At 33.7% G+C, this 27,324-nt stretch overlaps 1 protein-coding gene across 1 annotated transcript in view; it reads left to right on the forward strand.

Annotated features, from left to right (window-relative positions):
- LOC140436408 (uncharacterized) overlaps positions 1-27,324 on the forward strand; it is a 109,760-nt gene that overhangs the window by 65,418 nt on the left and 17,018 nt on the right. The window contains exons 11-15 of the mRNA XM_072525195.1: positions 11,404-11,649; positions 17,053-17,236; positions 21,349-21,546; positions 22,000-22,286; positions 23,528-23,730. Coding sequence (XP_072381296.1) covers positions 11,404-11,649; positions 17,053-17,236; positions 21,349-21,546; positions 22,000-22,286; positions 23,528-23,730 — 1,118 coding nt within the window. The remainder of the gene's footprint in view (positions 1-11,403; positions 11,650-17,052; positions 17,237-21,348; positions 21,547-21,999; positions 22,287-23,527; positions 23,731-27,324) is intronic.

Here is a 27,324-nt window from a genome sequence, read left to right on the forward strand (position 1 = left end):
GTGTCAATTCTTCATTAAGTTGAGGACAACAAGATTTTTTATTTTATTCTAGTAATAACAACTCTAGAAGTAAATCTAGAGCAACTACTAGAACTTATTAGGGGAGTACAATACAAACAGTAGAGTAGAAATCTATAATTTAGTAGATAGCCTATTGACTTAATTAAAACAAACTAACTGTTTTAAATAAGACAGGGCTAATAATTAAAAAAAAAATCGATCTTTAGATTTTGTTCGACCCTACCGGCCTTCCGATGATTAGTACATCTAAAAGAGCAATATATATATATATATATATATATATATATATATATATATATATATATATATATATATATATATATATATATATATATATATAAATTTATGATGAATTCGGATTCGTCATTAACCCTTAAGCAACGACGTTCAATTTTATTACGTAAAGTACTACGTGGGATCCTTCAGGGACCCCACATCATTTTTTTTATGGAAACATGTAATTTTTACTAAGTAAATGTATGTTTTAAGGAATAAATAAATAAAAATCTTTTTAACATGTACCTGGGAACTTTATTAAAATTAAAAAAGTGAAAGAAAAAAATTCAAAAGATTAAAATAGGACACATTTGTGTCTGACACTGCTTTTATGGTTTGAGCAGATACATTTATAGCAGTTAGCACATTTAGAACTAAATTTTTTATTAAGTGAATGAGAACATTCATTGTGCTTTCCTCGTTTCTTTTGATTTATTGGCTCGGCTTGATTTTCTTGCTCTGGAATATTTATTCCGCATTCAACTATTGCTCTGTAAATGCTAGGATTACTGCGAGTCTCTAGTGAGTGTCTATAGTGTTTAAAGAAATTGTTTCTTTGATGAGAAACCTGTATGCTTAGCTACATATATGACTGAACTGTTTAGAGCAGTAATATCAAGAAGGTTCATAAACAATCGATAAGGCCAGCCAGAACTGTGTCGAGCACAAGTGTATTCGCGAATAATTTTATCGGCATTATCAACGGCAGACTTTGAGATCATGTACTGTTTGAATGGGCACTTTTCTCTAAAAGCTAATAACTGATCATCCACAGTTACTTGTTCATGGGGAACAAACGCCTGTTTACAATTCGTAACAAAAAGTTCCCATGTCTCTAAAAGCAGCCACCTTGTCCGTTTCACGCCTTCCTTGTATTGTCGATTTATCATGAAATCGAATAAAATTACTTACCTGAATAAATCTGACACGAGGCATTGATGCTGTCCTTACGACGAATTTATTTATCTGTAGTCCAAATTTCTGCATCGTTCTCTTTTTGACAACAAAAATCTTGCTGTAATCAAAACTCCAATAAATGCATCGAGTTCTATAATAGTAATGTCTTTCCATATGTTCTGTTTCTTCAGATTTTTTTCACTGTAAATTCGTTATATGCGAGTTGCTTCTTGGTTGGTATGTTCACAGATACTTGCCTTTATGTCATGAGTTAAGAAAATGTTAAAAATCTCAAATATTTCATTGGAATTGCTAGCATATGCCGTTGGCCCTGGTTTGGTAGTAATAACAATATTTATTTTTGCAAGAACGAAGAAATATGTAAAGGTCATTTAAAAACTAATCTCGTATGTACTAGATCGTTTGATAATTTTATAACAGTATTTAAATTCCTTAATTAGCGCCAAAAATTAAAAAAACAATACATATACAAATATGTATCGTAAAATACACGGGGTCCTCCAGGGACCTCGCTGATCAAAATGCAGTTTTCATGGATGTTAATTATTGAAACTTGGTGGAAGGTATTAGAAGTTGTGTAAAAACCTTAAAAACTGAGATTTCAGGGATAAAATTGGCCTTTTTCGATATTAATGTTTTTAAAAATCGATATAAATGTGTTTAGTATGTATTATGGTATGTATATATGTATATATATATATATATATATATATATATATATATATATATATATATATATATATATATGTATATATAGTATAGTTTGCCATTCAGTCATATCGCTCTGTGTCTACTTTTGAAACGGTTAATCCAACTTGCCAAACAATCAAAATTAAGAATGTTTAGCACTTTGGCAAAAAAAAATTGCCTTTCGTTGAAGCATAGGTGCATAGGAGCATACTGGTATTCCTCGATTACATTGCACCTTGAACCATTCTAAAAGTTAATAGTCAAGTTGTTCTTGAGATGACACCCCCAGACGTTTGGGTTTTAAATCATTAGCATTGAACAAAGGTTATATCTTGTGTTTATTTTACTTAATTGTGGATATTGTCAATTGATTTACACCGAATTCCATCGCAACCGTTATATTTGACTCGCCAGCTTCTAAACGATATATTATAAAACTAAACTAAAAATATTATAAATTTTTTTCTTTAATGGAGAACTGTTTTAATATTGTAAAAGCCATTTTTGTGCTTTTGTAAAATGCGTACTCACTCATCACCCGCAAATTACTGCTGAATAAGCAGTTACATCGGATTAAAAAAGAAAATTGCTCCATTGGAAGCCGAGAAAATACATTTTTTTACGGATACCGATTTTGAACTTCAATTTTCTTTAACCTACTTTTTTGGTATTTTTAACGCGTTATGAATATCTTGAAGATATGAAAATATTTATCGAGAAAGAGTTCCGAAAGATGATTCAAAGATTACCAGTCTATTGTTTATAACTTCGTCGTAAATCCCGGTTAACTTTGACCAGTTGTATGTCAGAAACCACTGCATAACAACAGGATACAAAAATTATATCGAATGATCCAATCCGAAAATTAGAATTTGTGAAACTTCAACCAAAGCTTCAACTAATAACTAAATATGAACTTACATTGAAGAAGACTGCCGATTGGGAGCGAACTGTACCGATAGTAAGTTCTAGTACTTGGCATAGCTGGCAACAATGTCGCTGTTCAGAGAATTAATTTTCAGAAAAATTAAGATATTAGAATATGATGTACGTGCTGCCTGTATGGGAAGTATGGGAAGAATATTTGGAGAAACTTTTCCATGACCTTAGAACAATTCAAGAGCCACCATTGAAGAAAATTCGGGACCTGAAATCCTACCAGAAAAATAACGGCAGCCGTCAGACAAATGAAGGATGGAAAGGCACCGGGACTTAATGAAATTCCTGCAGAACTGCTGAAGCTATTAGATGCAGAACAAATAAAAATAGTAACTGAAATATTTAATGAAATATATAAGGCAGGAACAATACCAGTAGAGTGGCTCAAATCGGAGTTCGTACCATTGCCCAAAAAACCAGGAGCAAAAGTTTGTGAAGACTATAGGACTATAAACCTAATGAGTCATCTGCTGAAGCTGAAAAGTAATCCACAAAATAATTTACCGGAAATGCGAGGAACGAATTGCGCCCAATCAGTTTGGATTTGTGAACGCCGTTGGTACGACGGAAGCTTTATTTAGCGTGCATGTATTGTTTCAGAAATGTAGAGATGTCAGCTGTAATGTTTTTGCATGCCTAATTGACTACAAGAAGGCTTTCGATAGAGTCAGGCATGAACAAATGATGGAAGTGCTGAAGAGGACAAGGATTGACGGACGAGACTTAAAAATAATAGCTAACCTGTATTGGAATCAATCAGTGGTGCTCCGAATAGATGGAGAATATACAGATCAGATCAAAATCTTAAAAGGAGTGAGACAGGGGTGCATAATTTCACCACTGATATTCAATCTGTACTCGGAGCACATTTTTGAAGAAGCTCTAAAAGATATTGATGAAGGCATCTCAATAAATGGAGTCAAGCTCAATAACCTGCGGTATACAGATGATACAATAGTGTTTTCCAATACCATAGAAGAGCTGCAAAACTTCATGAACAAAATAACGGAAACAAGTAGAACATATGGACTGGATATAAACACCAGTAAAACCAAGCTAATGATCGTTAGCAAGGAAAACATAACTGGAGCAAATCAGTATGTGAACTAAATGAGAATTGAACGTGGCTCACAGAACAACTACTTGTGAACTATAATCATTGAGTCGTGGGACAATACCCAAGAGATTAAATGTTGCATCGGAAATGAAAAAAGTGCATTCTTGACTACGAGCTCTGTGTTCAAGAGCCATGACCTCACTCTAGAAAGAAAAATAAGGCTCCTTAAATGTTACGTGTACTCAGTGCTTCTGTACGGAGTAGAAACGTGGACATTGAAGGCGGAAACTATCAAAACTTCAGGATTTTGAGCTGTGGTTATACAGAAGGATCCTGAAGATACTATGGATAGACAAAGTCGAAAATGAAGAAATACTACAGATGATGAACACAACCGCGGATTTGGTCAACATCGTGAAGAGCCGTAAGCTACAGTACTTTGGACATTTTCCAAGGTAAAATTGAAGGAAGAAGGGCCCCAGGACGAAGAAGAATATCCTGGCTTGCTAACCTGAGAGCATGGTATAGAAAGACCTCAACACAGCTATTTCGTATAGCAACCAACAAAGTCATCATAACCAGAATGATAGCCAACGTTCGGAACGGACAGGCACGCTAAGAAGAAGTGCTGCATCTACTCAACGGATTGTTAAACGTAAGTTTATTTGAATGCGCTCATTTTAAATGCGGCGTGAACATACCCCCTTAAAGTCCACAAAGAGATAAAATGCATTGTTAAATTCATTGGTTTCAAGATTTAAAGTAACACAAAAATCTGGTCAATTGTTGACCTACCTGGCCCAAAATCGCTTTGATATTTACCAAGGAGTTCTTCCACGTACGTACTAAACGGCTGTACAGAGTGTTAAAGAATATTTTGCATATTGTGTTCAGAACAGTTATACCCCTGTATACTTTTTATATTCCAACTAATCTCTAATATGATTCTAAGATATATCTTCCACAATAATGGTTATATTCACTTTTATGAACCCCTACATGTAAAGAGGTGTATTTTTGGTTTAATTATCTGGTATTTTTTATTCTCTTCTGAAATATAGAGAATGGAATTTAATAATGTATACATGTTCATTAAATATCAAAAGTTTCATTCTGAAAAATATTAATGATTACTGAATTTGCGCCATTCAAGCGTCCGTGAACTGGCCTAAAGCGTCGCCCTCACCCTCGTGTTTTCACCCTTCTGTATCCCGCGGTGGGCGAAAGATCAAGTAAACCCACCGACGGCGGCGGCGTCCGTCGATATGCGCAAACTTTGATGTTGATACAAACACGCCCAACATTTTCGCGAATTGACTTCTCGTATGCGGTTTGAGTGCTTATTACGTGGTCAAGCGACTTTTTATAACTTTGACAAATGAAAAATAATACTAATAACGAGTAACTAATTTTTTATTGCGGGCTTTAGAAGACGTCCAGTATTTTATAGTAAATATATGAGTACTTAAAAATATACGTGGCGTGTAAAATTGTAAACAATAGAAGAGTTTAGTTATTTGCGATTTGATTGCGGTTTTATATCAATATGGAGGTCAAGTATACTTCAAATTTACATTGTCTTCCATTTCCTAATTATTGTCAAGCAGAAGGTAAATATTGTATTTATTAAAACTATATTTTGAGGATAAAAGTCGTGAAACGCCAAGCACAACAAACTATCCTTCCAAAAGCGCATGTTGTCTGTATACAATTTTATGTTTCGTTTGTTTTCGAATTAAAAAAGAATTTTTTTTTGTTATATTTAACTAGGATTTTCAGATTGTCTGTATTGGCAATTTTTACTTGTAATGAGATTAAACCACTTATGTATTTCGCCTATATAAGAATTTATTCTCATTTAATGAATATATATTTTCTCAAATGTGAAGTGTATTATGTGGAATCTATATTTTTATGCTTTCAAACGGTTTATGCAATTTTAGAGGATTTTCCTCTTTGTCCTACATAAACTTTTGATTTTAATCTTAACAAATCAATTTACAATTTCTCCTTAGTGAATATTTTTTATTTTTCGTTATTATTTTTAAGCCTGCTTAATTTGTTGTTTGTAGGAAAAGCCATTGTTACTTTTTTCGTATGTATTGCCATATATTGAATGTTACCTTTACATATGACGGAATAAAATGCTTTAAGTTCTAGTTCTTGTTGTGAAAAGATGTTATTTAGTACATTTCTTGTTTTGTTTGATACATGAAAAATTCTAATAATAATTAATTTATATTTAAATGGGAATAAGCCACAATTAAAGGTTAAAATACGTTTATTGACGTTTCAATTTCCACTTCGGAAATCGTTCTCAAAATAAAAACATTAGTAAATTAAACAAATTTTGTTTTTTGTTACTTAGTGAAAAAGTCTTCTAATAATTTAATTTTATCTGACTCATCTATATTGACAATTCAGACATACCTTATACATTTTAAAGTAGACGACTTTAAAATGATATTGCCAATATTGTTGAGTTGCGTTCCTGGGACGACTTTACTTATAAGATAGTTCATTCGATTACATGAAATCAACTTTAACTTGAGAATATCCGTCAGAAAAGATCATAACATGTAATTCGTCTTTAAAAAGACAAATACATGCCGTGATGACAGTAAAATTCTCCTGTTAGTGATTCCATAGTAAATTATGAGGGAAAAACCAGGAAAAAAACCTCATAATACTATCCCGACATGGTAAGTATTTGATCGTGCATTAAGTTTACCTTCAATACACACCAAATTCCGATTTTATATGTTTGTTATTTAAAAAACATAAATGATGTATTCTCTATATGTTACTGACTTACCAATACTGGTATTTTTCTTTTAATAACTTCCTCTTTCAATATGGGTAACTTTTTTTTTCGATTTTTAATCGATTTTTAAGTTACTGATGTCATTTATAAAGATAAGGAGAAGTTGAGGTCCCAATACTGAACCTTGTGGTACTCCACAATCAATGCTTTTGTGACTAGAGTCAGTATCATTTGCTCTAACTAGTTGTTTCCTATTCCTCAATTAAGATTGGAACCAATTCAAAGAAATACCTCGAATTCCCGTAGAAATTTAGTTTTTTTATCAAAATGTCGTGATTTACACAATCAAAATCTTTGGCATAATCACAAAAAACAGTGGCAGTGTAAAGATTATTGTTTAGTGCTTAATAGACCTCATGTAGTACAGAAAACATAGTATCACTGGTAAATTTATTAGATAAAAAGCAGAACTGACTTTGAGAAAATGTTGTTTTCAATGAGAAAGGACGTAAGTCGGGCTTTTATAAGTCTCAATAATTTTGGATAGGACGGTAGTAAGGCAATAGGCCTATAGTTGCAGACATTCGATTTTTCACCACTGTTATGAAGAGGAATAGTAATGGCTGTCTTTAGGCACTCTGGAAATATACCTTTTTCAAAGGAATCGTTTATTAGTGAGGATAGGACTTCCAACACATTTTTTGGGAGATTTAAGAAATTTTTATGAGTTGTCCATCAGTACTGCAGGAAGATTTGCTATAGATTAAATTATCATTCGAGATTCGATTAGGCCAAAATATACGAAGAATTTTTCTTAGCACTATAGGGTTGATATGGCGGAAGTTTTAAAGAAACATGTCCACATTCTTGCAGCACTTTGTCAAATTTATATTGAATATTATCTGTGTCGTGTTGTTTGATGATTTCATACAATTGCGGTGTTAACATTGACGTTACAAATGGTAAATTTTTTTCTGAAACCAAGATTTTCCAAGATTTACCAAGATTTTCTATTTTGTTAGAATTACTGGTGGGTGCTTTATTAATTTGTACATTATAATATGACGCATTATCAGTAACAACAACATCCAACAGGGAAATTGGAGATTAACTGTTCTTTCACCCATTTTTCATAATGTTCTGAATTCATATCTCATGATAATCTCCTGTCTTAGCTCCTGACTTAAAAATCAAAAGGGCATTCTGTATGAAATCCATCTCCCCACCACCATGCACGATAACCAACCTACTTCCTTTTGAAATGTTTTTGAACAATCCTTTGCCACTGCCATCTGTCCAGCTATTTGGCGTAGTGTGTCCTGCATGTACATAGGTTTCATCAACATATACAATTGACTTACCTTCGCTTCTATAATATTTAATTTTGTCCAAATATTTAATGCGTAGAGCACGAATATCATTCCGTTCAATTAATAAACGTCGATTATCTTTCGTTTTCTTTCAATTAAATCCCAAATCTTTCACAATTCTTTAGAGAGAACTCACACTTCCACTCCAATCGTACATCTCTTCAAGCCTTTTCTGCAAAAGCTTCAATGATACACTACAACGTTCAGTCTCATGAAAACGATGAATGGTATTTCTAATGAACTGTTTGTCATACACCCTCAAGTCTGTCACGGTTGCTTTCCTTTTAGCAAGTGTTGTAGCTGGAAATTTTAGTGTATTATTTGACTCTGCGTTTGTTAACATACTCGCTTGTTGAATGATCCTTTCTTCTGTACGTAAAGATACTTCAGTAGCTTCACTCACACGTTGTTTAATACTGGTTCGATTATCTTCAGGAAATAGTATTTGCATATATTTGAATACATTGTAAACTATTCCTTTGGATTCTCGTGTCAACCTGATCTGTTTACTGTACTACACTTAACCATCTCCATTCTACAAAATAGTTCTAAACGCGAGACTCGACAACATAATGAGACTAAATTACGAACTCGTTTGAAATCCAGTGACTAGAAATTCTCGGAAATAATTCTTATCAATTCTTTGTATGTCCTTAACGACTCGTTAAGGAGTCATATAATGACTTTTTAATTACGGTTTTAAGGTTACTGATACTAAATTAGAAATTAACTTTTACCAAACTTTATAGAGTATCAATTATTAAAGATGGTATTATAACAAACAAAAAGTTTGGTATATATAAAACAATTTGTGTACAATCAAACTCCATATATTATTTAAGTGAGTAATAATTTTGTAATTAGTGCGATTTTAAATAATTTAATTTGTTTAATATTGCAACGCCACTGCATGGGTCTGATCATAGATATTCTATTGTCTGCGCGATTAACTATTTCGCGGAAGGGCTCGCCACTCAATTTGAAATGAGCTCTCGATTTATGGTATTTAGAAGTGTTTTATGGGTGGCATATCTGTTGTTGACTAGTTGTTTAGTGATATTATATAATTGTTTCGTGTTTTGATGTTCATTGGCTACACTTTCAACGTTCCACTTTATTCGCTTCTCTATAACTTTCTTTAAATCGTTCTTTCTTTACTTCTGTTCTGGAATTTCTTCTTCTTCTTCCTTTGCCCTATCCGTTTCGGACGTTGGCTATTAACAAGGCTATTTTGACTTTGTTTACGGCACCTCTGAACAGTTCGGTCGATGTTAGTCCGAACCATTGTCGCAGGTTATGCATCCATGAGTGTCGTCTTCTTCCCGGTCCCCTCCTACTGTCGATTCTTCCTTGGACTATTAACTGTAGCAGCAGGTACTTAGTATGCCTCATGACATGTCCGAAGTACTCAAGCTTCCGTTTCTTTACGGTGAAGATTATTTCTTTGCTTTTGCCTATTCTCTGCATTACTTCCACGTTAGTGATGTGGTCTGTCCAGGATATCCGAAGAATACGGCGATATGTCCACAGCTCAAAGGATTCTAGTTTCTTCAGGGTGGCTTCCGTTGTGGTCCATGCCTCTGCTCCATAGAACAAGACCGGGAAGACATAACACTTGACCAGTCTTAATTTTAGTTCCATTGAGATTTTTCTTGTGAACCACTTTTTCATATTGTTGAACGCGTTTCGCGCTTTTTCAATTCGTGATCTTATTTCTGTTGACTGGTCCCATTTTGTGTTGACTGTGGTTCCAAGGTATGTGTAGGTCTCCACTTGTTCTATTTTTCGGTTGTTTAATGTCAATTGCATCGGAGGTTGTTGTGTTCTGCTGATGAGCATGCATTTAGTTTTGGTTGTATTGAGTTCTAAACCATATTCTTGACTTGCTGTGTGTATGCTTTGCATGAGTCTTTGAAGCTCGTTGCAGTCATTGGCGATAATAACTGTGTCGTCAGCATATCTAATATTATTGATTACCTCTCCGTTTACTTTGATACCCTCTGAAACTTCTCCCAGTGCTTCTCTGAAGATTTGTTCAGAGTATATATTGAACAGGAGCGGCGAGAGGACGCATCCCTGTCGTACACCCTTTTTAATATCTATCTTCCCACTGTGTAAGTTGCCCATCTTTATCTCAGCACTTTGGTTCCAATAGAGACTGGTTATTATGCGCAGATCCTTGCCATCAATATGCATCTTCCTGAGCATTTCCATGAGTTTACCATGTTTGACCTTGTCAAACGCCTTGGAGAAGTCGATGAAGCACAAGTGGACGTCCTTGTGCATGTCTCTGCATCTTTGAATTAAAACTTGCAGACTGAAGATCGCCTCTCTTGTGCCCAATGCGCTTCGGAATCCGAACTGTAACTCCGATATATTTGCTTCACATTTGTTATATATTCTATTGTGTATGATTTTGGTGAAAACTTTGGTAATGTGATTTATCAAGCTTATTAAGCGGTGTTGATCACAGTGTCTGGAATTTAGTAGTTCTAAATTAATGTGTTTGTGGCGTTCTATTTTGCTCAATGCTCAAATCCACTCTTTCTTCACGTTTTTTTTTTAAATGTTTTTACTTGTTTCCAAAAGGGCATTACTAATCATTTCCAAATTTTTGTCGGCCATTTCGTCTATTTTTTGGCTCTCAGTTTCGTACGAATTCTATTTTTACTCGTTATTTTGTAAATCTTCTATAAGCAGCTACTGAAACCTTGCAATTTTGAAACTCTATATTTTAAGTCATTTTTTTTTAATAAGTTGGCCATCTGCCAGGTGCCATCTGCTAAATCTATTTGTTGAGTCAACACTGAAATATATATTTTTGAGTTCTGGTCTATGCCATGTTAAATAGTTTCAATACTATAGGCTGTACATTTCGACAAACGACCACTTCCAGCTTTTCAACCTTTTTACCTGTCTCTATGAATAATGGCACACACTTTATCAAAATATTGTAACTGCAGACTAATTCAATATATTTTTCATGAAAATAAGTCATGCATTCCGGAATCGAATACTACTAGTAGCCATCCACTCGCATGCCTGTATGGAAGTAACATTCGTTAATTTTTCGTTTTTTTTTGCTCTATGTTGGGCACAATTATTATTTTATTCGAATCTTGAAAAAACCTTAAAAAATATTACGTTTATAACCCAAAGGGGTATAAAAATATAGGACTATATAAACAAACTGTATTGATGTTAATCTGTATGTCACGTCAATCAGAGCGCTGACTTCACTACTAACAAGCCGTATAAATATGTGATTCCATGGTCTATTTTAATTACGATTTGTTTTCGATGGCTGTAAACAAAAATGTGTACCTATGTGTAAAGTGATTGTTCGTTACAACTAGTTGCATTTTCAGGGGTAGCGAGCAGTCCAAAACTTTCATCTACGAATAGTACTACGAAACCTCGAACGACTAGCGGACACGCGGTTTCCGGTCCCGGACCGGGTACTAACCCAAATCAGTATTCACATTCGTTCGCCGCGGCATTACGTAATTTAGCTCAACAGACTGTTCCGAACACTAGTACCGCCTCTTCCGTTGAGCAGTCCGTCTCGTCCATAAATCAGACCAATTCCTCCGAAACACTAAGGAGAAATCCAGGTAAATCGGTTTTTCTTCTTGGTATTTTGTGCATGTACGTTATTATTTCCTAGTTTTCTTGTTTTGTTGTTGTATTGTTTGTGTAGTTTGCGTCCATGTAATAAATTTAACGAAATCCATCGTAGACCCAACCTGGATAAAAGACACTAGATAAAACGCTTTTATCTAACTGTAGTGTATATGAACTTTTTTACATTCGATATATCAGATTATATACATTCAATATAATTTAGTAACAAAGAGGAATAAAAAGGCTTTGAACATTTATTTGTAATTGTTTCGCTTTTCAAATTTTTACTGACAATAAAATTAAAATAACTTTCGATATTTTCCAAAGAACTACCAGAATTGGATTAAAGTGTGGAATCAAGTAAATATCTTTGGAAGAAAAAAGACTTGCCATGCAAGTAAAATGATGTATAACGCATATGATATCATTTTTTTGTTAACTGTGTAACGTATTTAATTTAAATGGGACACCCCTTATATTTTTGAAGATTTTAAAAGAACTTGTTATTATTAGTTCATATATACCAAATTGGAAAAAAATTGTGTCATTGTATTTGCAGCCAAAGTTTCATGAATATCGTCTTATTCGTTTCAAAGATATTCACTTGGTTTCATACTTTATCCATCTCAGTTTAGAACGATAAGCGAGTTACTCTCACAGTTTCAATATCACGATCTTTGCCTTTACCATTATGTAGCTATGGCTTGCCTAATTATAGTTCTTCATAATTTTCTATCTTGGATCATATCAACATTAATCCCTTTCACAGAAATGTCTTGTCCAAGTATTTCCCACCAGGTCTTCTTTGGTCTTTTCTTCCTGCTGCTTCCAGGAACTTGTAACTAAGTGATTATTATTTCGCTACGGAATTAAACGTACCTCAATCATCTTACCTATGTTCTCTCGTTGCCACATGCACTCGTTATTCTTTCCTTTATCTGCCCAACATTCATTGCACTATTAGCACACGGAGCAGAGTGCTGGCAACTGAGTAATAAAGATAGATGAAAAGTGCAAGCAGTTGAATCGATTACTTAAAACGTCCATGTAAAATATCAAGACTACAACATGTTCAAAACGACACAATAATCAAATAACAAAGATAGAACGAACCAGATAATTTGACAAAAAGTAAAGTAAAGTTTACTTTACTTTAGTTAATTTGGTATGTACCTACATGATATGCGCATGGGGGAACAACGATGTTCTAAGACAGCCCTAGAATATCTGCCGATAAATACAACGAAAAAGCGAAGACCAACAACAACATGAAAAAACAATGAGTTCCAGAGATTTAGAAGAAGATAAATGCATGTTATATGTACATTGACTGCCTTATATGGGGATCTTATTGCAGCTTTAGAAAATTAGTCTTACGACACACTGCTCGCTTTCTCGCTCTAGCTCTATATTATCCATCTTTTGTCAGAACTATCCTTTACTTGGTTGAACGTAGAGGAGTAGTACTAGTTTTGTTGTTTACGCGTTAATAATTGTTGGTTAAATTTGATCTTGTGGTTGTCAAGTAGAGCCATTATTGTAGATGTAGTTTGGTGTTTTATGTATTTCATTCCTGATTAATAATTGAAAATAATCTGTTCAATATAAAGTACAGTTACTGAACATTTGGACCGTAAAAACAGCAGAGGGTCTAATGAAATGGAGACTCAGACTTCCCTTTCAGGTAGTATAACAAGTTTATGAGTTAGGGTCTTAAGTACAGATGACTCAATTTCACTTTAGCCGTAGTATGCGCAAATGAAGAAGACAGAGCACGGCAAAAAGACATTGTCTCCCCGCTAAGGAGAGAAAAAAAACTACGCATCTTAAATCGTGAGGGACAGTGGATTTGGCAGCTTGTTGTAAATTTTTTATCCTACCTGTATGGGAAGTACGAGTATAAACTGATCTTATCGTATAGACATTGTAACGATAAAGCTAACAAAAGCAGATGGTAAAAAGCTGATAGTTTACTAAGACGGAACGAAGACGACGTTGCTCAAGTCGGAGCTTATTGGGGGTGGTTAAGGATATAGTTAATAAAAAAGTACGGGTTAAAGATAGATAGATAAATGATTAGATAACAGTTTGACTAAAGAAAAACAAGAAACACTGAATACAGTTAAACTGCGGAATAAAATGGGCACCAATGAGTTTTTATCTGAAACTCATGACGGAACTCAAGGTTAAATAAACTAAACATTAGATTATCATTTCATTAGATTCAAAAAGGGTACGTTTTCAATAAGATACTTTAAAAAAAGTTATCGTTTCTAAAATATTATTATTTAAATAAAATAATACGTCACGATAAAAAATAATGTTTATTAAAACTTTCAAATTTAACCCTCAACTGGCGTCGTGGTTTATTCTGCCGTTAACTGCGTTCTGGGGTCTACTGGACTCTATTTTTTTTTTAAACTTTTTGTGAAATTAATAAAGACATAATTCATTATTTTGTTATAATTTGTAATCATTTGAGCTGGAATAAAACCATGTAAGCCCATTTTCAATTTATTTATCATTAATAATGGCAAATGCTGAAAAAATGTAACATAATTTATTTTTCAAGGTTTTCTGACAGCAGAACATAATTTCTTATCAAAAAAAATATAAAAAATAAAATTACTGTTTCTTTCTTGATTTTTTCGTTTCATATAAAGAACAAGGAACTAAAATATACAAAGTCTCTAATTAAAATATATTATTATCAACAAAACTTCGGACTATTTACAAGTAACATTTTTCTAAATGCAATTCTTGCAAACATATGAGCTGCATTTGCCGCACATGGGTCGGGAACATTTGCTGCACGAAATTTTTGTTTTTTTGCCATTCTTTCGATTACAGCTAGCACATTTCTTTCGTTTCTGGTTCTGATTATTTAATTCTCCCCTCTCTGCTTCAGGTAAAGCTTTCTTTAGTATTCTACTGATACCCATGAGAAGCTCCCTCTAGTCTTAAACTGAGATATGGTTCTGCAAGTTGTCTTGCAAGAATTTTGTAAAAGGCTTTTCTCCCTATGGCTTGGTTGTTTTTATAACATCCATGTTAAAAGGGGGGCATTCACACCTGTAATATTCAATATTATAAATAAATAGTCATTGGCCATTGCTTAGTTCCTCGGTTAGAAGAATATTGTTTGATTATAGAAGCAAATGATTTCGGGTTTACCAGATTCTATGTCCTCACATTCGGTATGGTGCATTGATGATAATAACACAAAATCAGAAAAATCAAAATAAAGATTTTTAGATACATTTAGTTTTGCGACGAAGCTTCATTCACAAAAAATGGAATTTTTAATCTACATAATGCACATTATTAATCGTACGTTGGTGACAATCCCCACGTTGTTCAAGAATTTAAGTATCAGCATAGGTTTAGCATATACGTTTGGATAGAAGTAGTTGACGATTATCTACTTGGATCCGTAGAATTGCCTACTCGTTTAAATGGTGCTGAATATTTACATTTCCTCCAAAATGTTTAACCTAATTTGTTAAATGATGTGCCTTTAAATACTCGGCAAAACTTATGGTTTCTACATGACGGCTGTCCGGCGAACTTTAGCAGGAATGTATAAGACTTTCTTGATAATAACTTCGAAGACCACTGGATTGAAAGAGGGCGTCCAGTTGCTTCGCCAGCAAGGCCACCGGATTTGAATCCTTGCGATTATTGTATTTGAGGATATATAGAAGCATTTATTTATTCCGTTCTGATACAAAATCGAGCACAACTCTGGCTAAGGATACAAGATGCTTGCAACGAATTTAGAAATAACTTTGGAATTTTTACAAGAATTCGGCGTTCTCTAAGCAAAATGGAAAATTTATGCATAGAGACTAATGGTAATTGAGCATCTTTTGTTACTATCTAACTTTAATACTTGTTCTTTTGTGTTACTTGTAGTTTTGTTCCATCGTAATACTTTGTTTTTAAAAACCTTTAAATAAAATTTTGCTTTAAATTGATTTTTTGCTTCTCTTCCCAAACCTCTTATAAAAATTGTATCTTGCATTTATTGAAATAAAAGGTAATTTATAAAATTAATTAATTAACTTATTATAAATAAATTATAAAATATTATAAATTATTAAATTAATAATAAAAAAAAATTCAAATCGATTTTTCTAGAAAACGGTGTATTCTACAGACTTAAAGTAAGGTACCTTTTAGTACTAGAATACCTGAACATTTAATAATCTAGTATCACAAATACTCAAAAGTTAAAGATAAAAAACTTATGCGTTAAAATAACCGTTGACCTACCCAAAACGGACCCCTATAAACAGTACTAGAAATTCGGAATTGACGGAATCGATTCAGCTCTAGAGGATAAAAAATCGCACCAGTTTTTTTCTAAATAGAAGCATTCTGGAGGTATTAAAAAAGCTACTTACAAGACGCCATCTTCAAAGAGCTCTAGCTCCCTTAGGAAACATTTTCGGACTAGGTGAAAAGTTAAATCGTCTTAAAATTATCTGAGGAATCTCCGGTTTTCGTTTGTCAGGAGAGTTTCTGGATACCCTTAGATGATGAAGATCTCATTCATTACGTGGAAAAATTACTAGAAGAATTCAAAAAGTATAAAAATAAATTTAGAAATGACTGAATACCACCTAAAGAAAACCAGCACCTAACATTGAAATAGACGATCAAAAGATAAGGACCTGTGAGGAGCACACATGACAAGCATTCTAGCCTTTATCGCACAAGCTTTAGAGGCAAAAAAAAATTATTAAATTTTTGTAACTTAGCGTTAGCGTTATGAAGGGCAATGCACTTGGAGGTTACTCCAGGTATTGCCCTTCATAACGCTGTGCTGGTTTCAAAAATTTACTAATTAATGCACGTTTTTTTCTCCACAGCTTGCGCTAATAAGGGAACATGAAAGATATGCTCAGTGGAATGTCGAAATAGAAAACGGCATTCAAACAATTAATTCAATATTTTGGTCAACAAATATTAGATGGGAAGCAAAATAAGCAGTTTACAGCTCCATTATAGTAAGAGTCTATAACTTATGACCCGGGGTCTTGCTAAGTTATCATGAAAAATTAACCAAAAATTGAAACAGTACACATAGAATTTATTAAAAGAGCAGGGGAAATATCAAAAATTGAACAGAATAAACTAAGACGGCTATGGATGGTAGTAACAGGAAATATCACAAATAAAATAATAATCAGACACATCATATATTGCTGTACTTATTTTCTATAAATAAATCTCCATAAGTCTTGTGTGAAGTAACGAAGGGTGTAAGAAATACGTAAAAAAATAATTTTAAGATCGTGTCACAGTACGAGTATTATGTTTAAAAAGATGCACGTTATATAAAATATCCTATATCATTTTTTCATATTATTTACTTTATTCTTTTGCAGGAGGTGTTCAATTACCCGACAAAACAAAAGGATTAGTAGAAGTGCCCCCTTTTGCATCTCCCAGTAGCTCAAACTTGCGCTCTTTCGAACCTCGTTTACCCACTAACCACGTTGACCGTTATCCTGCAAGTTCGTTACCGGATCTTAACAGAAGTGGTTTTCAACCTTATCGACCAGAAGAAAGGTAATATAATTCAAGCAGTATAGGCTTTTGCTGCCAGTTTTTATGAGGTACATTGATATTGAGATTTATAGGCCGTGTAAAAAATTATTTGTTCCTGACCTTTCGACTGCAAGTACGGTAGACATTAGCAAAGACGGAAGTAGACATGACTTCGTTTCACTCAACCATGATGAGGAGGTCCCTCCTATGTTTTCTTTCACATAGCCATAGTTGCAGACGAAACGTGAGAAACAAACAATATTTTATCAAAGCCTATATATACAGAGAAAATTCTTAATATTTCGCATATTATACAACAATATTATTAAACTTATACAACAGGCTTTTTATTAATATACATTCAATACACGTGTAATGATAACATGAGATGGTGATAATATATTCGTCTCTATACCTAAGGCAACCAACGATGTCCACATTGGTAGTTCAGGTTGCCTAACAATATCATGTCATAACATGTCTCTTTTTTAGCAAAAATTGCATGTACAATTTTGTTATTATTTTCATCAAAAGAAAGCATTCGTTTTCTAATTACTTGTTAAAAGTTCTTGTGTCTTCTTGATGATTTCTCCGTAAAGAGCCTTGATTGTGATCACTAATAGAAGGGTTAATAGGAGGATTAAGGGCAGGATTTGTTTTTACTAAATGCTGTCTTGTTCAGCGATAATGGGCACCATATAGAGCGCAACTAGTTCCATATGTTCAGAAATTTTTACTTCCCAAAGAGAGTTCCAAATGCACATAGATTAGAACTACTTTCATCTAGTTTACTCACCCAAAATCCAGATTGTGCATCCAGGGTGGAAAAATATTTTGCACCTGCTAATTTTGATCCAACATTCTCAATAGTAGGAAGTTGATAATAACACTGTTTAATGGCATGGCTCTATTCAAATTTCTTGGATTTATACAAATCCTTAAAGACTTATTTTTAATTAAGGTAACCCTAATTTTCGACCATTTTCCCAGGCAATCTTATACCATCATATTAAGAAAAAATTAGCTTTAATTTGATATAAAAAACATGCATATAGGTCATGAGCAGCGTATTTTATTTACAAAATAAATGAACGAAATAAAATATTTTTCAAAAATAATTACTATTAATCGAATTAAAAATATTTGCGGCCAATTTTTGACTGGCAATCTATTATCAAAGTATTCTCCTAATTTTAAATGTATGTAAAAATGTGAGTTTGATGAACTACGTTATGAACGTAGTGATCCTACAGTGGAATCTTGTACTTTAGCCGCTTTATTTAAATCATGTAAACCATTTTGTGCAAAATTAGTTTGGGAAGGTTGTAATTCTGCAGATCTTATGTTCGTATTTAATATGTCCATTTTAGTAAACCATTTTTTCGTAAATGTAATTTTTTAATTTCAAATGGATCGTCAAATTGGTTTATGTCTTCCTTAGCAAATCGTTTGAACCCAAGCCTAACATCCCAAAAGCCATCAAAATTAGGAATAATTAATTAACATAATATATTAGATACGAATAGATAATTTTGATAAAATAAAGAGGAAGTTCTAGGTGTTAAAGAAAATATTATACCTACTCAAATATAAAAAAAATTTCAAACTCTTATACTTATAAAGCCAAATAGATATAGGATTAGATCGTTTTTAACCTAATAAAAGAAGTTCATTTTTTGTAAAAACCATTGGAGATAACTTTAAAAATGATAAGAGTCAAATTAGAGAGGGATTGGCAACAAAAACGAAACTGAGCGTACAACCATAATACAGCTACTAATACTTTGCTCAGACAACACTTATTTTCAACTAGAAAATGATTTTTACAACCAAGATTTTGGATTAGCCATGGGCTTATCCTTATCTCCATTATTAGCAGATATTTTCATGGAGGACTTCGAACAAAACATTGTCTAGAACATTATGACCAAAAGTCCGTAGTACGGTGGAGATATGTAGGTCTCCTCACGGACCAGAAGCATCGAATAAATTCTGATAGACATCAACAGTAAAGAAGAACCAATGAAATTCACCCTGGAAAAAGAAAACAATTCACTTCCTTTTCTGGATGTGTTAATCCCAAAATCGGATAGAGTATATGCAACCCAAGTTTACAGAAAATCAACTCCCACCAACAGATATTTAAGTTACCAATCAAATCATAACATAAACATCAAAAAGAAAATTATCAAATGATTATGTGATTCATTGCACGAGCCCAAAACTCCTGCTCTAATAAAAATGCATTTGAGGAATTAAATATGACAACAATACCATTTGTAAAGGACTTATCAGAAAAATTAAAAAGAATAGGAAATAAGTACATCACAACAACATTCAAAACTACCAATACACTGAGATCTATTCTGTCCAAAACGAAACCTAACAACATTTAAGAGAGATCAAAGAACTACAGCTATAAAATACCATGTGAGGGCAAAAATTTTTATGTGGGGATAAACTGCAAGATTCGAAAGAAAAATCTTGCGACACATATATAAGGGCACAAAAGAAAACGGAATATGGCGAAAACGATACAACTCTGAACTATACAAAATATACCGGAACCGCGAATCTACAATATGCATAGATGCATAGTTTGCACAATGTATCTAATGAGAATGGTCAAATACTTATAGAAATTGCAGCAAGTAACAATATGCTAATAAAGTCAACCATGTTCTCACAAAAAGACATTTACAAACATACCTGGGTTTCAAACGATCACTTCAATGGGAATCAAACTGATCATATCATCATAGATGCTGTTCAGAGAAACAACATCCTAGATGTAAGGAACATCAGACGAATAGATGGGGACACAGATAATTACTTAGTTAAAGCAAAAGTCAAATCCAAGATATCTACACACAAATACAAGTCAAAGGGAAACCCACAATGGAACATGGATGAACTGACCAATCAGACAAAACTGCAAAACTATAGAGAAGAAATTGAACAAACACTGATGTAACAAACACAATGTAATGAAATAGAGAAACTCTGGGAGATAACCTCTAAAATAATCAACAAAACGACTGGAACGAGGGTTATCTTTTTACTTTTGCATATGGGCATAAAGACAAAAAATATATAGACTTAAAGTACTTTACTGCTTTTCAAAATATGCCACACCAAGATCGATACACTTTTGCATACGTTCAAACCAATTTGTAAAACAGTTATTCCAGTCTCCAGGTTATTATATGGTTATACCAGGATCCGGATATTATAACATTCATCAAAATAGGACGGCTGCATTGGATAGGACATGTAGAAAGAATGGAAGAAGGCGAAATACCAAACAAAATATTCAAACAGATGCCAGTAGGAAAAAGAACAAGAGGAAGACCGAAACTGAGATACTTAGAACAAATAGAAAATGATATAACAACCTTAAAAATAAAAAACTCGAGAAAAAAAGCACGAAACAGATCGGAATGGAGAAGAATCCTAGAACAGGCCAAGATCCAAAAAGGGTTGTCGAGCCAGTGATGATGATGAAACTGCAAGATTACTAAGTGTCAGGATAAATGAACATGAACCATACATCAAAAACACAGACTTCGACAAATCACAGATATGCAACTAAGCGTGGGACAATAAGCACAGAGTACAATGGAGAGATGCATCAATATTCATGAAAGAAACGGACATGAAAAAGAGAAAAATCAAAGCAGCAGCATAATACATAATCACACAAAACAATCATAATTTGATATCGTCCTAAGTATACAAACACCACCCTCGGAATTTTCAACAAAAAACATGACTATTTGCCTACAAGATTGAGGCCAAGTAAGGTACCCGTCAATTTGGCAAACAGTAACCGCGAAGCAACTATAATTGTTTTTGAAAACGATTTCCGGAGCGAAAGTCAAAACGTCAAATAATAATTATAAAATGCAATTTTTATTACAATAGATTGTGGTTTAATAAACATAATATTTAATAATAAAAGAAAATAGATAACACATTGCAAGGCTTTGATAGCTATTTCCTTTTGTCAATGGCTTCTGATCTGAAAGTGTAAAATCAAAAAAGAAATATTAATTTATTTCCCCAAGAGATTGTAAAATTGAATCGCTACATATATCACGTTGAATATTCACCGTAGTTTTTATTTGTTTTAGAATACCTCATCCACAAGTAGGTATAGATATGCAAGGCTACTCGCCTTATAGCTTTCCAACCTTACCGACCTCATTAATAGAAGAACAAATGTACTATGAAAGACTGGGCGTTTTACGATCACCATGGCCTCCAATAGGTCATCCATATATGCCTTATATGATTCCAGGGGCCGGAATGCCATTATATGTGCATGAAAGGTAAGACGAATAGTAATATTTAAATATATTTATGTAGCGGAAATGAGTTACGTTTCCTGTTAATATTTATTGACAATTTTTACCCAATCGAAGCGTTTGTTTGTAAGTTTTAATTAAAATACATAGAATGACCTTTTTAAAATACATAATATAATCACTTAGAATTAAGATATATCACATCAAAACCATCGCTTAGTAGATCAATTCAAGTGTGTCCTCTAATTTTGTTAATGAATGATTCTTTGGATAATCTTGGTATAAACAAAGTAAGGCACCTATATTTTTATTGGTATAAAATATACATGAAGTATACTTCTTCATTAATAAGTAAACAAAGTGTGGTGTCTCAATGTCCTAGTCTAGGGGGTATGATTCTCGTTTTGAGTTTAAATCCTGGTCGAGCGTACATTTTATTAACAGAATCTTTCTAATAATTGTAACTTTCCATTTAAGGTTAAAAATGGAAGAAGAGCACCGGCGACTTTCTGCCTCCAGAAAAGACGAGTACGTCGAGCGAGAACTCATTGAAAGGGACCTTCAGATGCAAAGAGAAAGGGAACAACGAGAAAAAGAGCGGGCTCAACGAGAACGTGAGAAAGCACAATCTCGTATACCTCCCCATCTTTCTGCCCCTCATATGTCACCACAAGGGCTGATGCTTCCACTACTTCATCCGAGTTCGATGTTGCCACCTGCGCAACTAGGGCTATCCCCATCCACGAGGCAATCTCCGTTAGTAGGTCAGTATTTATATTGTTTGATATGAGTTAAAACATACTTGATCTCAATTTTTTCTTCTTTCGAATGATGAAAGTATAAACTATAAAAGCATACAGATCATGACATATTTTATGTATAAGTCAAGTACAGATATCGATTTTGACAATGTCTAAAACAAGATATTTAAACAATAAAAATTGGATACCTGTCAACATTTACATGTTTGTACCTATAAAATAGGACGGCTGGTACATTTTTATTAATTTAAACTTTATTCTATTTAATTTAAAATACTAAAATCCAGCTAAACATTAGGTTTCATCTGAACTGTTTTTTAGACCTTTCTCAATAATAAATTTAATCCAAAAGATTTGAATCATCAATTTGAATCATAATTAATGTATTTTAACTAATATAGTAGTTTGTCAGATAGCCAAGAAGGCCTGGCGGCCGACTCATATTCAAATTCACTATCGAATGATTTAGCGGACGATGGTTGAAACTCTGGCAAAAAAACGAAAAGAGTAACGTAGTAATGTAAAATTATAAACGGATCAGCTACTTAGACTAGAATAAGCTGGTGTGTCAGATCAACCTGTGAATGAGCAGTACGGCAGGTGATGGAAGCTTGCGGCTCGGTGTGACTCACTAATCAACGGGTATATAATATAATACAATAAACAATATATATATATATATATATATATATATATATATATATATATATATATATATATATATATATATATATATATATATATATGTCTGATGAAGTGGGGATGCTGAAATGAGTCATAACTTTTTATTGATACCGATTCGAGTAAGGGAAATTTAACGAATTTGTCCTCCTATGCCATATATTTGGTCATTCAAATCAACAAAGTGATAGCATCTTTTGCCAAAAGATTGTATTGTATTTTTTAATAAAAACTAACATTAAAAACTACTTTTAAAAAAATATTGAACTTTTTTTATTAATAATTCCATGGTTCCAAATTTGAGCTTTTTATACATTACTGTCATCAATTGTCAGCTAGATACGCTTGTCAGTTTTTGATATTTTCTCTATATTTGCAAGCTTATTTATCTACTTTTAGACTGTACTGATGATGTGTATGGATTCATTCACGAAACGTTTTCATTAAAGGATGAAGTTGCAAGATCATTGTTTTCTCCTTCACTTTTGTGACCAATAACTCTCCCACAAAACATGTTAACTAATGTAGTAACATCTTAACTAATATACATATTTGTATTATAGGTTCCGCTTTTGTGGCCCCTCCGAATCCGACCCAGGGATATACAATACCCCGATCGAGCCCTTCACTACAAAGACACTCTCCTATGAATTCAAATTATACGCTTAACCTTAGTCAACGTCAAAGCCCTGTGATACAACCTTCAGGACCGATGATCAGTAGTATGAATCTTGCGCCTGTTGCTAGAAGCAACACTCCAACAAAGGTAGGTTTAAAGTCAGCTAGATCACATTGGCTCAAATGCATCACGACACTTATATTTATATACTTATGATTAAAGCATATACATTTTATTATTTTACAACATGATATGAGTATACTGTGTGGTGAATTTAATGCCAAAGTAGGCAAAGAACCGAGCTTAAAATCTACAATATGCATAGATGCATAGTTTGCACAATGTATCTAATGAGAATGGTCAAATACTTATAGAAATTGCAGCAAGTAACAATATGCTAATAAAGTCAACCATGTTCTCACAAAAAGACATTTACAAACATACCTGGGTTTCAAACGATCACTTCAATGGGAATCAAACTGATCATATCATCATAGATGCTGTTCAGAGAAACAACATCCTAGATGTAAGGAACATCAGACGAATAGATGGGGACACAGATAATTACTTAGTTAAAGCAAAAGTCAAATCCAAGATATCTACACACAAATACAAGTCAAAGGGAAACCCACAATGGAACATGGATGAACTGACCAATCAGACAAAACTGCAAAACTATAGAGAAGAAATTGAACAAACACTGATGTAACAAACACAATGTAATGAAATAGAGAAACTCTGGGAGATAACCTCTAAAATAATCAACAAAACGACTGGAACGAGGGTTATCTTTTTACTTTTGCATATGGGCATAAAGACAAAAAATATATAGACTTAAAGTACTTTACTGCTTTTCAAAATATGCCACACCAAGATCGATACACTTTTGCATACGTTCAAACCAATTTGTAAAACAGTTATTCCAGTCTTCAGTTGACAACAATCGATGTTTTAAAGGCATCGATGGTTTCTTCTGGCGACTGGAATCGCTGCCCATGCATTGAATTCTTAATCTTTGGGAACGTGAAGAAGTCGTTGGGACTATGCGGTGGATGGTTTAACAATTCGATGTTTTGAAGCACCAAAAATTTCTGTGAGCACTTGCATTATCCTGATGTAGGATGATTCGCCGTTGTGTGTTGCTTTGTCGGAGTCTTGCGATAACTTCTGGTAAACTAACGGTTATATACCAATCAGAAGTAACCCGTTCTTCGATTTTCTAAAGCAATTGTTCCACATGACCCGATTTTGACACAAAAGTTACGACACACTTCGAGAACGGATCACTTTTGTTGGTTTCTCCTCATAGTGAAACACCCACACAGCGGATTGGCGTCTATTTTCCGGTTAGTAGGAGTAAATCCAAGATTCATCGCCAGTAACGATACTATAAACGTTTTTTGAGCTTCATTGGTTGAACCGTTCCGATGTTTTTCGCCACCAATTGACGCGAACCGATTTTTGCTCTTCTGTGAGCAAATGTGGGATCCAACGGCCAACCAACCGAAATGCCCAAAGATGCCTCTATCTCTCGGTATGTTACACAGCGGTCATCCTTAATTAGCTGATGAACCGCATCAATGTTTTGCTGTGTGACTGTTGTTTTGGGCGGACCTGGCCTGAATTCGTCGCTAAGACTAGAGCGACCAAGTTAAAATTCGCAATACCAGCGAGAAAGAGTTGACCGGTGTGATACTTCATTCCCAAATACAAAGACCATTTCAGTGAGACATTTCTGTTGGGATAATCCTCTCAGAAAATTGTAAAAAATTATTGCTCGAAAATTTTCTCGGCTAAGATAAATTTTTCGACCGACTTGGTAATTTCAAAAATTCACTGTATCTGCAAGACGTGTTGTATCGCATTAAAACTCGCGATTTATGTTAACAAAAGATTTAAGTTACATTTGTGTCGGAAGGTTTTATTGGTGACGCCCTCGAAGCGGCTACATGCAAAACTAAAAAGACAAACCTCCTTGGAAGATATTTGGAAAAAATAAAAGAAAAATAAAAAACATGGTACGACGAAGAATGTCGATATAAACGAGTGGTGATTGCCCGAAAGAAACAAAGAAACTAATAAGAAGAAAAAAGAAAACCTGAACAACAAAAATTTGAAGCAAATTAAGCTAAATCTGGTTCTAGAGAGTTTTATAGAGCAATCTCACCGGAGAAAAGAAATTACATAACCAACTCTGTTCCAACACTAACGAATAATGAAGGCCAGTTTATTAATAGAAAACTGAAGAAAATATTGTAGGAACCTTCTAAAGATAGTCCCAACAGTATCGCATAAAGAAGAAATTTACACGACAGCGCACATGCCGGTAAGGGGACACTCTGTTAAAGGACACAATTTGACAAAATATCACAGTCAACACCCAAAACTTTGAAAGAATTGAACGTTTCAAATATCTAGGAGCAATAATTACGGCTAAGCATGATATCGCTGAAGAGATAAAAGCAGAATCCAGGCTAGAAACCGATCTATGTATGTATCGCTCGAGACATTTTAAAAGAAAAATAATTAATCAAGACCTCATCACGATGTATACAAAAACCAATATGGAATAAGAAAAATCATAGAAATAAAATAACTTTATAGTGATAATGATATCGTCTAAGATATTAAATCTGACAAGGTGGGCAGGACACGTAGGTACATAGACTTAGTAGTGAAAATCTTGTACAACCTAAAAATTACTGTTCAATTGCACTCCCATGTCTGGTCTACAAACTTCGTGGAAGAATGCTATACAGTAGAATTAGCCAAACAATGTAATAGGCAGGATTTCGACCAAACCGTAGCTGCACAGACCAAGTCCTAGCACTGATTAACTATTTAAAAGCGAGCTTTCAAAAACAACTAAAACTATCTTCTGTTTTTATTGATTTATTAGTAACGTAGATACCGTGTGGAGAGAAGGGGTAATATATATATATATATATATATATATATATATATATATATATATATATATATATATATATATATATATATAAATTAATGCAAGCGATTGCTCGCGAGAAATGATGTCATTAATAAAATTCTATGCAACAGAGATGTTTCTAAGTCATCATGGGCAATGAGACTATTACCCAAATGAGACTATATATATATATATAAATTAATGCAAGCGATTGCTCGCGAGAAATGATGTCATTAATAAAATTCTATGCAACAGAGATGTTTCTAAGTCATCATGGGCAATGAGACTATTACCCAAATGAGACTGAACAATGGATAGATGCTGATCTCTTTACTATTTAGCCTTTATATAGCACACATGCCCTAAACCACATAAAAGGAGTTCGGATATGCAGACGACTGGGCGCTTGCTATGAGCCATAAAGAATTGGAGCATACAGATATTTCCGCCGCTGGAGATTGCAGCCCAATGTGGCCAAGATGGAAGTATAGTGCTTGTATTTAAACAACAGACAAATAACAACACCCAAAATATGTAGGCGTGAGACTTGATAGAACGCTAAGCTTTAAAGAACATCTTACAAAGACAACTGCAAAGCACGAAATAATATTCTGCAAGTTTTGCGGTATTATATATTATGTGTATTATATCAGTCACGTAAACGTACTGGCTGCCGCACTGGGTCACATAGTTACTTCACATGCCCGCCGAGAACATGCCCTTGTCAGGGAGTATAGAAAAATTAACGCCGCTCTCACTTTGGTATCACCGGCAGAGACATAATTAGGCTTCGCTCAAGAAACAACCCTCTA

The sequence above is a fragment of the Diabrotica undecimpunctata genome, chromosome 1 (genome assembly GCF_040954645.1).
Source record: "Diabrotica undecimpunctata isolate CICGRU chromosome 1, icDiaUnde3, whole genome shotgun sequence".
Lineage (NCBI taxonomy): Eukaryota > Metazoa > Arthropoda > Insecta > Coleoptera > Chrysomelidae > Diabrotica > Diabrotica undecimpunctata.